The sequence below is a fragment of the Carassius auratus genome, chromosome 2 (assembly GCF_003368295.1).
Source record: "Carassius auratus strain Wakin chromosome 2, ASM336829v1, whole genome shotgun sequence".
Taxonomy (NCBI): Eukaryota; Metazoa; Chordata; class Actinopteri; order Cypriniformes; family Cyprinidae; genus Carassius; species Carassius auratus.
In genome coordinates, this window is record NC_039244.1 from 3,245,385 (window position 1) to 3,258,818 (window position 13,434).

Sequence of the window (13,434 nt, forward strand, 5' to 3'; positions counted from 1 at the left end):
ATAATACATATTAAATAGACAAATGTAAGATAAAATAATAATAATAATAAAATACATGAAAATACACACAAAAACATAAAAAAGTAGTATGTATTTTAGTATGCAGTAACGTTTATAAGCTAGCAGTAAGCTAGTACTCAGGATGAAAGCGAGAGACTGACGGCGGCTGAGTTGCACTTATACTGACACTGAAGCTGTTTGAGCTCAACACATGACAGCAGCTTCAACATCAGCTGTGCATGTGTGCGCCGCTTTCTGTAACATGAACATGTTTGTCCACAAATGACATTGCAAGTGCATGTCGTCGCATATCATGTCCATTAACTTTTTCCAATTTTTAGGTCAAAATGCATATGAATGTATAGGTGAAAGTGAATATTTTAGGTCATTTAACTTTCGAATGAATGTTTAAAAGTACCTGGTACCTGAGTTAATACGAGCTGCATGTATAATAGTGTGTGGCTGTACTCACAGGCATGGTCTGACTCCCGTGCAGCCCACCGATGGCAGACTGAGCCTCAGTGTGTGTTGAAAACTTTACAAAGGCACAACCTGTAAAACACACAAGAGGAGCAGAGAAATAATGAGGAAGACCAGTGGAGGTTATCAGCAGCGAACGAGAGAGAAGACGTGCAGATGCACACAAACAAAACCCTCATTTCACTTTCTCAGCATACCATATTATCCAAAAGTGTACCAATGTAGGAATAATTTTATGAGGGAGTGTTTTTAACCCTATAAAGCTTACTGTACTGTATTTCATATGCACATGTCTAAGGCTCTAAATTGTCAACATGATCAAAACATATTAAAACCTATTGTACTCAATTTACAAGCATGCTTTCTGTCGTCCGATTGATCATTTAGACTTTTTTAGCAAGTAAAAGGTCTTTTAGTATAATTGTGCAATCAGGTTTGTATTGCATTGCATTGTATGTTTTGCATTTAAATCTTACTAAGACATTAATGGGAGATATAAAGTGATGAATGATATTTGTATAATTTTATATAAGTATCTGCTGTACTGTTATAAGGTCTCATTGACTTAGATTACAAGCATGAGAATTTCATCACTTTTTGTCCATATAAATATCAGCATCTTCACTAAGTTTTATATTTGTGTTAATAATAAAATACACCTCAAGTATGAGCTCCCTATTCTCATTATATCAAAGTAGATAAGCAAAACCTCTCGTGTCGTTTCTCTCTTCACACATTGCAAACACAATTGACCTCTCCGACATATTTCCTCTGTTGCGCTCCCTTAATGGACTCAGAGTCTGTGTAAATAATTCCTGCCTGGACCGAGCCGGGGTTTGTCAGGTGAAATCGACACCCCTGACACCCTCCAGAATGGATTCTGCCATGTTAGCGCTGAGAAAAACCCCATCACAAAGTGTCGGCTTGACGAGCGCCTTTGAATAGTCTGAATGTGTAAATGAAAGCACTTCTGCTCAAGGTTGAATGCTGCTTTTCTGTTTGTTTGTTTCGTCTTTGTCTTTTTCTGTAGAAGGTCACTATTTTTTAACAGCTCGGAATATAAAATACATCTCAGACCTGTCATTCACTAGAGAGAGCTCATAAACCTGCTGTGAATACTGAAGAGAGATGAAAGTAGGAACTGAAACTCACCTTTACTGTTTCCATCAGGGCCTCGTAATACGGTGCACTCTTCAATCACTCCGTAGGGCTCGAACAGACGGTACACATCCTCTTCTGTCTGCTGCTTATTCAACATGCCCACAAACAGCTTCCTGTCCTCTGAAATACAAACACACGAAGAGAATATAAACTTCTACTGTCATCTTCTCACACAAAACGGAAAGAGGACAGGAAATCACAGAGCAGATGAGATATTTAGGCCAGGAAAAAAAAATTGCTGTCAAATAATCTTAAAGACAATAATTAATCAACATCCCTTTTAAATGCATCTTTCTTGGCAAAAAATTAAAATTAAAATATATAAATAATATATGCTGCACAATCAGTGTAGTCCAATTTACAACTGAATCAAAATTAACATTATACCATGCTAAGTGCACTTAAAGATTATATATACATGAATATTATATTTAGATATGTTTTAACAAATAAATAAAATACATAAACATTCACAAAATAAGCCTTTTTTTGTAGTAGGATATACTTATGAATAGAATTAAATAATACAAATATTACAGTAAAAATGCAAATACAAACAATTGTATATAAATAATAAAATAAATATTGTAGATATTTATACTTTTTAAAAATGCATAAAAATAATCTAAAATTTAAATGTAACATAAAACAACAAAAACAGTAAAGCATGTTACAGAATTAGACAGAATTTTTTTGTATATGTAGTTAAAACATACTAGAAATGAATTCTATAAAAAGCTCTAATTTTAAGGGTGTGGCAAGAGTTGGGTCGAATCAGATTTTTAAAACTGGAGCTCTCAAATTCAGATGAACTTTTGGACACATGATGGAGTGTCTCAAATCCTGGTGTTTGTCCTTTCCGTGCAGCAGCTCGACTGAAATCAATGCTTTCTCCATGTTCTGTAAACTGTAGTGTGTACGTGCCCTGTGTTTGAGTCTTGTTGTTGACACGCAGCTTGTGTTACAGATATAGAAAAATAAACACACACTAGCACGACGTTTAAAACAACAGACTCTCGGCACTGAAACACTCATATATACAAACATCTCACACATTTTCCACTGCTGTTTACCCTTGAATCCAAGTTGCATCATCTGTGTGTGTGTGTGTGTGTGTGTGTGTGTGTTCAGGGCTTTAGAGGCAGTATGTCTTTGAGATCTCTCTCTGTCTCTCTGTCTCTCTGCGCTGCTAGTTGCAGACTATTGCAGTTGAGTTGCAGTGTTGCGGATCTGTGACCTGTAGTCTTTAATGAGAGAAACCACCTCACTCTCTCTCTCTCTCACACACACACACACACACACACACACACACACGCTGCGTGAAACACAGGCAATGTGCTGAAATTCAGCCTGGTTTACTTGCGCTGTCACTCTCTAGAAATGGATCCATAGGAGAAAAATCATCTCTGTTATCTCAATTGTGTCTTCTCGCCGGCAGTGGAAAGAAATGGAGAAATATTTTTACACATTTGCTTAATATATAATATTAATATATAATATTTGCAAATATATTCTTATTTCAGCTTCATTTAAAGGACCAAAAACACATTTGAATAGTTTTAGTTAACAGTAAAAACACAGAATCAGATCTACCAAAATAAAGTCAAACATTTCTCATCAAATGATCTGGGATCCATGTTTTTTTTTTAAGCTCTATATTTCTACATTCTGTTACATACAACAGTTTTATTCCTGTTTTCCAAAGGTTTTTATTAAATTATTTTTATACATCAATTGCTTGATTTTTAACATTTTTATCATTAATTAATGAATTCATTCTGGCTGTGTTGACAGTATTTTCTGAATGATAAAAATAACTTTTGACTAGAAAGAGAATGGCTTTCAATTTAGGAATTTTAGGAGAAACATCTGAGACAAAGCTGGAAGATTGATTGAATGAAAAGCAGTTAAAACTGAAGTGTGCAACCACTCAGATTTGTAAAACACTTAAAACTAACAGATAATCCTGTCCATCTAGATGAGATGCTCAAACAAACAGAAGCGTTTTGTAAGCAGCACATTCAAAGTGTTTTGGGAAATCAACCTTACTTAAAAGTTGTCTCTGCATATTAAGCTTGGACAGAAGAAAGTATTTTAACATCAGCATCTTGAGAGCGACCTGTCCTCTCGGGAACTGTCACTTTGATTGACAGACACACTCAACTGCTGATGATGCAGATAAATTACCTTATCCATCAATAAAGGCATACTACAGAGACACCATATCTACAATTTATATTAGACCACTGAAGCATTTCTCTCTCTCTTTTGTGCCAGATCCTGCTGGCCACAATTCTAATTATCCGCACAGACCCCCTCATTTGCTTCTCATTAGCACGTTGAATATTCATGAGTCTAATCTGTTAGCCCCTCCCTCCCAGGGGTCCGTTGGAATCTACACACACCAGCTCTGTTCCAAAGCCTAGTAAGCTGCTTTACATGCATGTCCATAGCACCTCGAAACTGACTGATTCAATGCCTTAAAGGAATAGTTCACCCCATTAATTTTGGGGTGAACTATTCATTTACAAAGATGTCTAAAACAGAGCTATCCAATAGGTTTTCTAGCATTGGAAAAGCATGTGCATTAATGTGTGAGGAAAAACCCATTGGTTATTGTTCTGTGGACTCTCAGAGACGAGAAACACATCAGAGAAATCAGAGGAAGAGAGAATGGAGAAACGGCAGAGGATGAAGAGACACGGGGAAAAGTGGGAAAGCAAAGAAGAGATGATGCAAGGATGAGTTAAACGCGAGCAGTCCTGAGCTCTGCTGCTTTGTGCCAGAGGGAACGTTAATGTTCAAGACCTGTTCGGCAATAGAGGACACACACACCAACGCACAAATGCCGTTGGGGTCTGGAGTAAAAATGGGAAGCGGTGTGTGTGGAGTTGGTCTGGAAGATGAGTGAATGTACTGTATTTCCTCTTTTTCCTGTCTGGGATTTCTAAATTGCCTTCAATGTCTGGGGTTTTGGTTCCCCAAAGAACCTTTCAGTGATCAGTTCTTAAAAGAACTATATTTTTTTCTTAGTGTGAAGAACATTTTTATAATCTAAAGCACCTTTTTTTGTGGAATGGAGCGACTCCATGGAACCATCAATGCCATAAGAACCTTTAATAATTGAGTGAAGTATGTTTCTAGCATTAGCTATTGAAGTAGACTGACTTGTTTCTCCAAAAATCAAGTCAAGTCAGCAAATCTGACGCTACAGTAGCTAACCAGAATGCTCAAAGTGACACACAGGCCAAGACCTACCAAGTCTTCTGATTGGCCAAACAATAGTGTGTTTTTGGTCCTGGGTGTGATTTCTCAGGACACTTATTTCAGTGATATCTGTCAGGTATTGGGATATTTTCTGTATGCTGTTCCATAAAAATAATTATTTTGGTACATTTAAATTATACAACACACATAGGCACACTGTTTTGCTCAGTATGTAAACTCAGTTTGCCTCAGACGGACAGAACACTCGCCGCAGATCAAATAAAAGTCCTTATTTATAAATCAGGGGACATTAGAGTCTGTCAAACAGTGTTTGATGCTGACAGAGCAGCGGACACAGACTCCAGCGAAACACTGAGATGTTCTAGAGCGCTCGGACACTTCATCCGTCTGTTCCTCATCTATACAGCGTTAAAGATTTTTATAGATCTTGACCAAAGTGACAATAAAGCCGTTCATAACGTTGCAAAGAACTTCTATTTTAATTAAATGCTGTCCTTTTGAACTTTCTATTTATCAAATAATCCTTTGTTTTCAACAATAATCCGAAATGTTTCTTGAGCAGCAAATCAGTATATTATAATGATTTCTGAAGATCATTTGACACTGAAGACTGGAGGAATGATGCTGAAAATACAGTTTGCATCACAGGAAGAAATGAAATTTTATAATATATTAGAATAAAAAATGTTATTTTAAAATATAAGAATATTTCACATCATTACTTTGTTTTCTTTATTTAAAAACAAATAATAACCATCTTAGTGCACATATGAGATGTATAGGAATATATCTATATATATACTGTATGTGTGTGTGTGTGTGTGTGTGTGTGTGTGCATGCTCTACAGTTTTGGTTAAAAGTCATAGGTTAACAGTTTGATCAAAGCTGCATGGTTATAAGTTTGTGCTGATAATTTTAAATAGCATCAAAGTATTCTAAACCAGTCTAAAATATTGGCCTGACGCTATTAACAACTCTTACAAAAGGTGCAATTCAAAGCACAAGATCTCACAGACGGACTCCTACAGAAATATATGAGCTGCCCTTTTCACCCTAATCACAGCAGACAGCAGGAGCGCGACACACTCCTCACAGCTGCAGATCCGGGACAGGCCATCCGGCAGGTGAACGCTACAAATCTGCACAACAGCGTGAATTTTCAAGACTTATGTGTCTGTTCTCGACTGAGACGGGAGTATAAACCTGCTCTTGACACAGAAATCAAACCGACTCGTTTGTGTGCAGACAAAGACAGAGAAAGAAAAACCTTTAATCTGTGTGGAGAACAGTCAGCGCTTTATTTACATGGAGAGAAATAAGGTGGTGCATTCCATGCATGGAGAGTGCTAAACCTGAGATTAACCTCTGACCTTTAGCCCAAACCCTGATCAAAACCACCAAACATCAATTACTGATGGAAGTTCAGTCAAACACATAAAACGAGAGCAGAATGAGTCTGGTATAGATGGAACTGCTTGATTCAAATCTACAGATCTTCAAATATATGCTGCTTATGAAGACAAAGTTTGAATGTGGCCTGCACATCTTTTTATGAAACCTCAAACTCTTTAAATGTTACCGTGAAAAATGAACTAGTCATATTTCAGAGAAAAATTTAGAAATGGCAGAAATACAGAGCAGTGTTCTCATTGTTATTTAGAACTAAAACTATTATAAATTGTTTTTGGTCATTAAAATACAGCTAAAAAGCTAAAATAAATAATAAATAAGTAATGTTGTGTATGTATGTGCATATATATATATATATATATATATATATATATATATATATATATATATATATATATATAAACACACACACACACACACACACACACATACACACACAGTATATGACAGATGACAAACTAAATAAAAAAATTTGATGAAAAATTAATCTAACAAACCAAAATATATTAGTTGAACTGCTAAAATGATTAAAACTGAAATAAAAAAAGTTAAAATTAAATAAAACTAGAAAAACAACAAAAATGACAAAAACATATAATAAAATTACTCAAACTATATATGTATATATGATTCCGCTAATTCAAAACGTTAATAAATACTACTAAAATAACACTAATTTTCAATATCAGTAGTACAAAGATTATGGTGACAGTTTAACAAATCAGTTTTTTTTGTTTTAAATCCGATCCTTTGTTCTACATTTTCTAACTAATTGTTGAATCATTAACTTAAAAAACCTAAAGCCATTTATTATTATAATAATTATTTATTTTTTTGGCATAACAATTGTAGGCTTCTCATTAATGTTTTCATTTAATTTGTTAATATTTACGTTACAATTCTTAAATAAAGAACAGAGTTCGACAGCACATTGGCATCAAAAACTGATATTCTTCTTGTATGGTATTCATATCTGAACTTCTGAAATGTTGGTATCATGTCAGGCCCAGGTGACGTGTAGGTATTGAGAAAAGAGCTTGTGTCCTAGAAACTAAAAACAGAATGGCAAATGCTCATCTAGTGAAATACTGTCATTCAGAAGTGAGGAGGATCAAATATTCATCTTAGCAGAGAAATCTAGCCGAGCTTCACAAACCTCCTCTCTCTCCTCTATAAAACCAGATCAGCTCAACCTCTCGTTCCATGTGAGCCCGAGACTTTGCCTTCATAAGCAGCATAGATTTGAATCAACATGAAATAGCAGCTCCATATGAACATGACTCATTCTGCTCTAATTTTAAGTTCCATCAGTAAATGATGTTTGGTGGTTTTGCGTTGAAAGATGTCTAGTGCATTGACACCTGCTCTCTAAACGCAGACCTCTCCGAGTCGAGATGTGAATTCCCAATGCCGCTTTACCATGAATGAACTCACACAGGAGTCAAAGAGACAGAGCGGACGGGCTCTCCCATCCATCATCTCATGACTGCCTGACAACAGGCCTCATGACGGAGCAGAGATCCTCACAGATGTGCTCCACAAAAGTAATAGAGGCTCGTAATGAGTCTGAGCGGATGGCAAATATGGACAGAAAATGAATTCATTTGTTCATATTATCATATACTGACATGGGCTATGATGGGAATCACTACGTATATAAACACACAAACACACACACACACACTCACACAAGGCGATGTGTGTGGACACTGTTGTATGTGTGTCTGAGAGTCAATCTATTGACATCATGCTGTCTATTCTATAACATCTTCCTCCATCTTCATCTGCAATTGACTATCATTCATCAGATTGTGTCAAAATGAAAGACTTTCATTTGCTGCCCCTCTCTCTCTTTGAGTGTTTGTGATGCACAACAGCAGTCCAGCTGAGTACCAATTAAGGGACAAAAAAGACACATAAAAAAAAAACCCTGTGAACTGTAAATGGACTAGTGATTATTATAGTGACTATCATAAACACACATCCTTAATTTTTACATAAAATAAATTTTAAATACAATAATTTAAATAAAATACAATCTGGCATTATTTACTGGCATAAAATAAATTTAAATCAAAAAAAATAAAATATAAAAAAAAAAAAAATAGAAAAATAAAATTATGGAAAATATATTTATTTATTACACTGTATAAAAACAAATCAAAACGACATAAAAATATCAAATAAAAAAAATGTAAAAAGATAAATATTTATTTAAAAATATATATAATTTAATATATATATTTTTAATGGAATACAAAAGACAAACACATCAAAATGAGTTAATCGTGATAAAACTTTAATTTCCGAGTGAACTATTCAACGAGCTTTTAGAATACTCTAACACTCTACTCTTCAAGAATACAGTGATCAGCTGTTCTGGGTGTACAGTTCAGATTTAGCCACTTTTCTCTGAGGTGTCAGAAAGCCAAGAAAAGGATTAAAGCAGATTTTTTAAACTTTTCTCCTTTATTAAAGGACTCGGTGAAATCTCAAATATGGTGAGAACTACAACCGCTCATGTACCAACACATCTCCAAGGACCTGCCAGTATCACAGACCTACAGATGCATCTGATGCACGCAGCACACAAAATACTCCAATCTGCAAATTACAAATTAGTTTCATCAGTATACACAGCTACTTTGGAATTGAATAAGATTCATTCAGTTATGCAGTAAAGTGTCAGGTGCTTAGTTCAGAAAAGGTTACATGGTTGGCAGGATTTTGATGAAAGCCAAAAGTGGTTTTGCAGGACTGCACGATCCCTTCCTGTATAAAAGGACAGTTATTGATCAGAATAAGCAATGATTTAGCTTGGACTTGGTCTAAAAGTCAGATGTCTGGCTGTGATGCTTATACTAAAGGAGGTGTTTTGTCTAAACAGCGTCAACGTCAAACCATCAAAATCTTGTGTTGATGTCTGAATGCCTCTTAAGGTACACTGTTAGACTTTTTATCGTATTTTTGCGGTAACTTACTGGCAGCACTATTGCCAGTAAGTTACTGTAAGGTCCCCTTTACAGTAGCTTACCTGTAAATGTGTTTTACGGTAAGATGCCCTTACCGCAATTTCATTTTACAGTAAGATGCCCTTACCGTGATTACATTTTACAGTAAAATGCCCTTACCGTGATTTAATTTTACAGTATGATTCCCTTACTGCAATTTCATTTTACAGTATATAAGTCATTTTATTGTAATTTATTAAAAATATTTTAATATTTATATTTTACATTAATGCTATTGAATTTAACAAATTCCCAAAAAAGTGACTTGAGTCCATGTACATCAACATATTCTTTATTGTGCTTTTTTGTCAAACAAAATATTTTATTTTAAACAAATAATCTAATTAAAACAAAACTAAGTTACAAAACAAAACAAATAAAATAAAAAAAATCACAATAAAAATACACTTCAGAAACAATTCCAAACTTCCACTCCACAAATCACAGCAGATCACTGGTGTCAGGTGGCATCAATTCCTTTCTGCAAATGGGATGTAGAGAGAGAAACAGGGAGAAAGGGGAAAATAAATAAATAAAGAAAACAAAACAAAACAATTACATCCTTGTAGTAACAAACTCACACAGAAAGTTCTACAGATTGTAGCACCAGCACCAGATATAAGATATAAGTCGCATCAGTCCAAAAATACGTCATGACGAGGAAAAAAAAACATATATAAGTCGCAATGGACTATAGGTTGCATTTATTTAGAGCGCCCTCTGGATACGGTAATGTTTTCTCTTGGTTCATCTCTCTCGGTTCATGTCAAATTAATTTTGATAAATAAGTCCTGACTATAAGTCGCAGGACCAGCCAAACTATGAAAAAAAGTGTGACTTATAGTCCGGAAAATACTATATATATATACGATCAACATTCTTCAAATTATCTTCTTTTTGTATTACACAAAAGAAAGTCATACAGGTTTGGAATGACATGGGGTGTGAATACATTAATTTTAATTTTGGGTTAACTAATCCATAAGTAACACAAGTTTTTTGTGGTGAATTACTCACCTCTGTACCGTCTCCAGTGTAGTGGATGCTGGCTCCTGATACTCCAGATTGAACACATAAAAGGAGCCGAAAAAGACAGCGAAAGCACTGGCAAAGTTATGAAGTTGGTTAGCTTCATAGAAGACCTTCCCCTCAATTCTGACCATCCAGTAGGTTGCAAACAGCAGACTACTCCCTAAAACAAAGGCATCTTCAGCTAAATTGTTTCTTGTAATAGAATTCTCAACAATTATTTCTCATATCTAGCATGATCACCTGTAGTGTGGTAGGCAATGTCATCTCCTGCTCAACCGACATCTTGGTTGAGGTTGGCTGAAAGAAAAAAAAAAGATTCTCAGATATTGAATGATATATAGATGGAACTTTTATTTTTCAGATAATGTTTATTGCAAATATTTTGTATTTTAATTCCTAAATATAAAACAATATACAGTCAGACGCAGTTAATAATACGAATCTAATGTTGTGATGTGAGATACCAGCGGTCATGTGACAAAAGAACGAAGGACTCAAACCCGAAGACTCGAAAAATTTTTTACTAATCATTTCTGTTTCTGCATAGTGCAACGTGATAAATATGAAGTTGCAAAGGAAAGAATGCCTCGGATCAGGAGGTGATGTGAACTAACAGAGTCAGACTGCAATAGCCTGAACTTAAGACCTAACAACTAATCATTAATAAAACATTTTGGTTTCTTATTATTTGGCTTTGGCTGCATTAACCTATAGTTTATTTTGTATTCTTTTTACTAATGTAATCAACATTTTCGTAAGTTCTAGATGTGTTGGGATATTTAACATACCATTTTATTTATATTATTCCGAAATGAACGAAATGACTCGAAAAAGATTGTTTAATTTTGCTGAATGAGACTCAAATATCCGAGTCAGTAAAATGATCCAAACTTCCCACTACTACACAGCGGTGTTTCGTTTATGAATGAATCTGCCTTTTCAAACAAATCTAGTGAGTCAATGACCCATTCAAAAAGTCGCTTGCTTTGTTCCTGAATAAATCTGCCATTTGAACGAACTCACTGAATGAATCATTCAGTGACAAAGACAATGACTTGCTGTCCCCTACTGGCAGTTTTTGTTTAATTTTTAAAGTATTTTTTCAGTTATTTAAACCATTTAATATTTCTATATTCAAAACCTTCCATTTAAAACATTAAACTCATAGCATATTGTTATCATAAATTTAAATGCATTCTTGCCCCTTCAGAGCCTCAATAAAGTCCCAGTGAACAGAAAGTTGCAAACAACTGTTGTGAAGTATTTCCATGTGAAACTGAATATTAAATAGAGGGCAGGGTTTTACTTTATTTTTTATTTAATTTTTATTAAGGTTAGATAAAAAAAAAAAAATGACCTAAGTGCTCCTAAAAGGAAATGTAAGTATAAAGCCCTGCAAGTTATGCATTACAATATGTTAATCACGTAATGCATCTGATAGTCAAAACATATACTTACAAAGCCAAAGATCCTCAGTGCTTGTGGCTCTTAAAAGAGCCTTTGGGCTGTAGTTAGCTCCTGTTGACACAGGGAAAAGAGAAAAAGAAGAAACATTATTTTTCGTCAATGATTATTGGCTAATGACTATATGAACATGTTAAATCACAGATCTGGGATCACTTACACAATCAGATGACAATCAACACTGAAAAAAGGGAGAAGAAAATCAGTTTTTACCAATAATTAGCATAGAATATCTAAAATATTTTGCAATTAATATGTTTCAGTTAATCTATTGGTCTGCCTTTACATTGCTTTAAAAGCGTTACTATTTTAACATGTCATATTTCTGTCACGTGCAGAGTGAATCGCACGGTGAACCAGTTTGCAGCATTCAGTTGGCTGTCGGTCAAAAAAACCTCTTACATATTGTCTAGACTTTGTTGATGAGAGGATTCGCGAGCCTGCATAATTCGGAACTGAATTAAAATGGCGTTATGAGCAGTGAGTAGATTCTGACTAACTTGAACACCTTTGATAGGTCATTGCGTTCAAGAGACCAGACAACTAACGTTAACGTTATGTCTGTGAATGGCTACATTGATGCTCACCGCAGCAAAACGCGTTGTAAGATTAATTTGCCATTCTCCAGAGAGTGAACACAAATAAGCACTAATATACACTGGAGCGTTTGCCAAATCTATTGCGCCAATACATTATTTCAGTATCAATTGAGTGTGTGCTCTTGCTTGCGGTGGACTGGGGGAGAGAGACTGCGAGAGAGTGTGTTTGAGAATTCGCGCCAACGTTACTTTAAATAGCCTAACGTCACACACATTTAACGGCATTCATTTAAATGACGAGTAAAATATACCATAACTGGTCGTAAAAAAATACGGAAAACCATTGTTTGTGTAAATACTACATTGGGTCCATCTGGAAAAGGCAGTCAGTTAACTGTATGACATAATGGGATATGAAAGCGGCAGTTTTTGAGGAAAACTAAAAGTTCCTTCAGACTGTCCTGTTAATAGTAGCCTATTAGATTGTATTATTTACTTTCTTCATAAATGTAGCTATATTTAATTGATATTGGTAATGGTTTATTACGTTGTTAAAGTAACTTATACAATAAATTTGTTAAGTAAAAGGTACTTACCTCAGAAAATCTCGCAGCTGGCGTCTAGGTAGTGATCCACTCTGAGAGACGTCAGTTTTGCGCGCACTCAACACGTCACACAAACATCAGTTTACATTCTGCCAGGTCGTTGCATGGGCTTTGCACGTGAGCAACAATTTAAAATTTGTGAGGTTTAAGCAAAGTTATTATTATTATTATTATTATTATTATTATTATTATTATTATTATTATTATTGCTATTTAAATATCACCACACCTGTGCTCTTTTACCTGGCATAAAAATAAAACAAAAAATGCCTAATTTGCCTCTATGGGAACCAGTTGTCGATTACTATTATTATTAGGGCCCGAGCACCAATGGTGAGAGGACCCTATTGTTTCTGCTCCATTTATTATTATTATTATTATTTTATTATTATTATTATTATTATTATTATTATTATTTTTGTTGTTGTTGTTGTTTTTTATTGGAGAAAATGCTACTATTAAAATTAACATCCAGTGTGTGAAATGAGAATGATTTTATGATT

General features: G+C 34.8%; 1 protein-coding gene and 1 long non-coding RNA gene across 3 annotated transcripts in view; both read right to left on the minus strand.

Moving 5' to 3' along the window:
* The window catches only part of LOC113112636 (CUGBP Elav-like family member 5), a 125,760-nt gene that overhangs the window by 24,609 nt on the left and 87,717 nt on the right, over window positions 1–13,434 (minus strand). For both annotated transcript variants that reach the window (XM_026278386.1, XM_026278375.1), the window contains exons 4-5: window positions 1,633–1,761; window positions 473–552 (exon numbers count right to left, since the gene is read on the minus strand). In XM_026278386.1, coding sequence (XP_026134171.1) covers window positions 473–552; window positions 1,633–1,761 — 209 coding nt within the window. The remainder of the gene's footprint in view (window positions 1–472; window positions 553–1,632; window positions 1,762–13,434) is intronic.
* LOC113112648 (uncharacterized) lies at window positions 9,608–13,001 on the minus strand. Its single transcript, XR_003293463.1, has 6 exons — window positions 12,923–13,001; window positions 11,948–11,968; window positions 11,782–11,841; window positions 10,564–10,620; window positions 10,309–10,483; window positions 9,608–9,772 (listed from the first exon to the last, which is right to left on the minus strand). It is a non-coding gene; the product is annotated as an uncharacterized LOC113112648 (long non-coding RNA).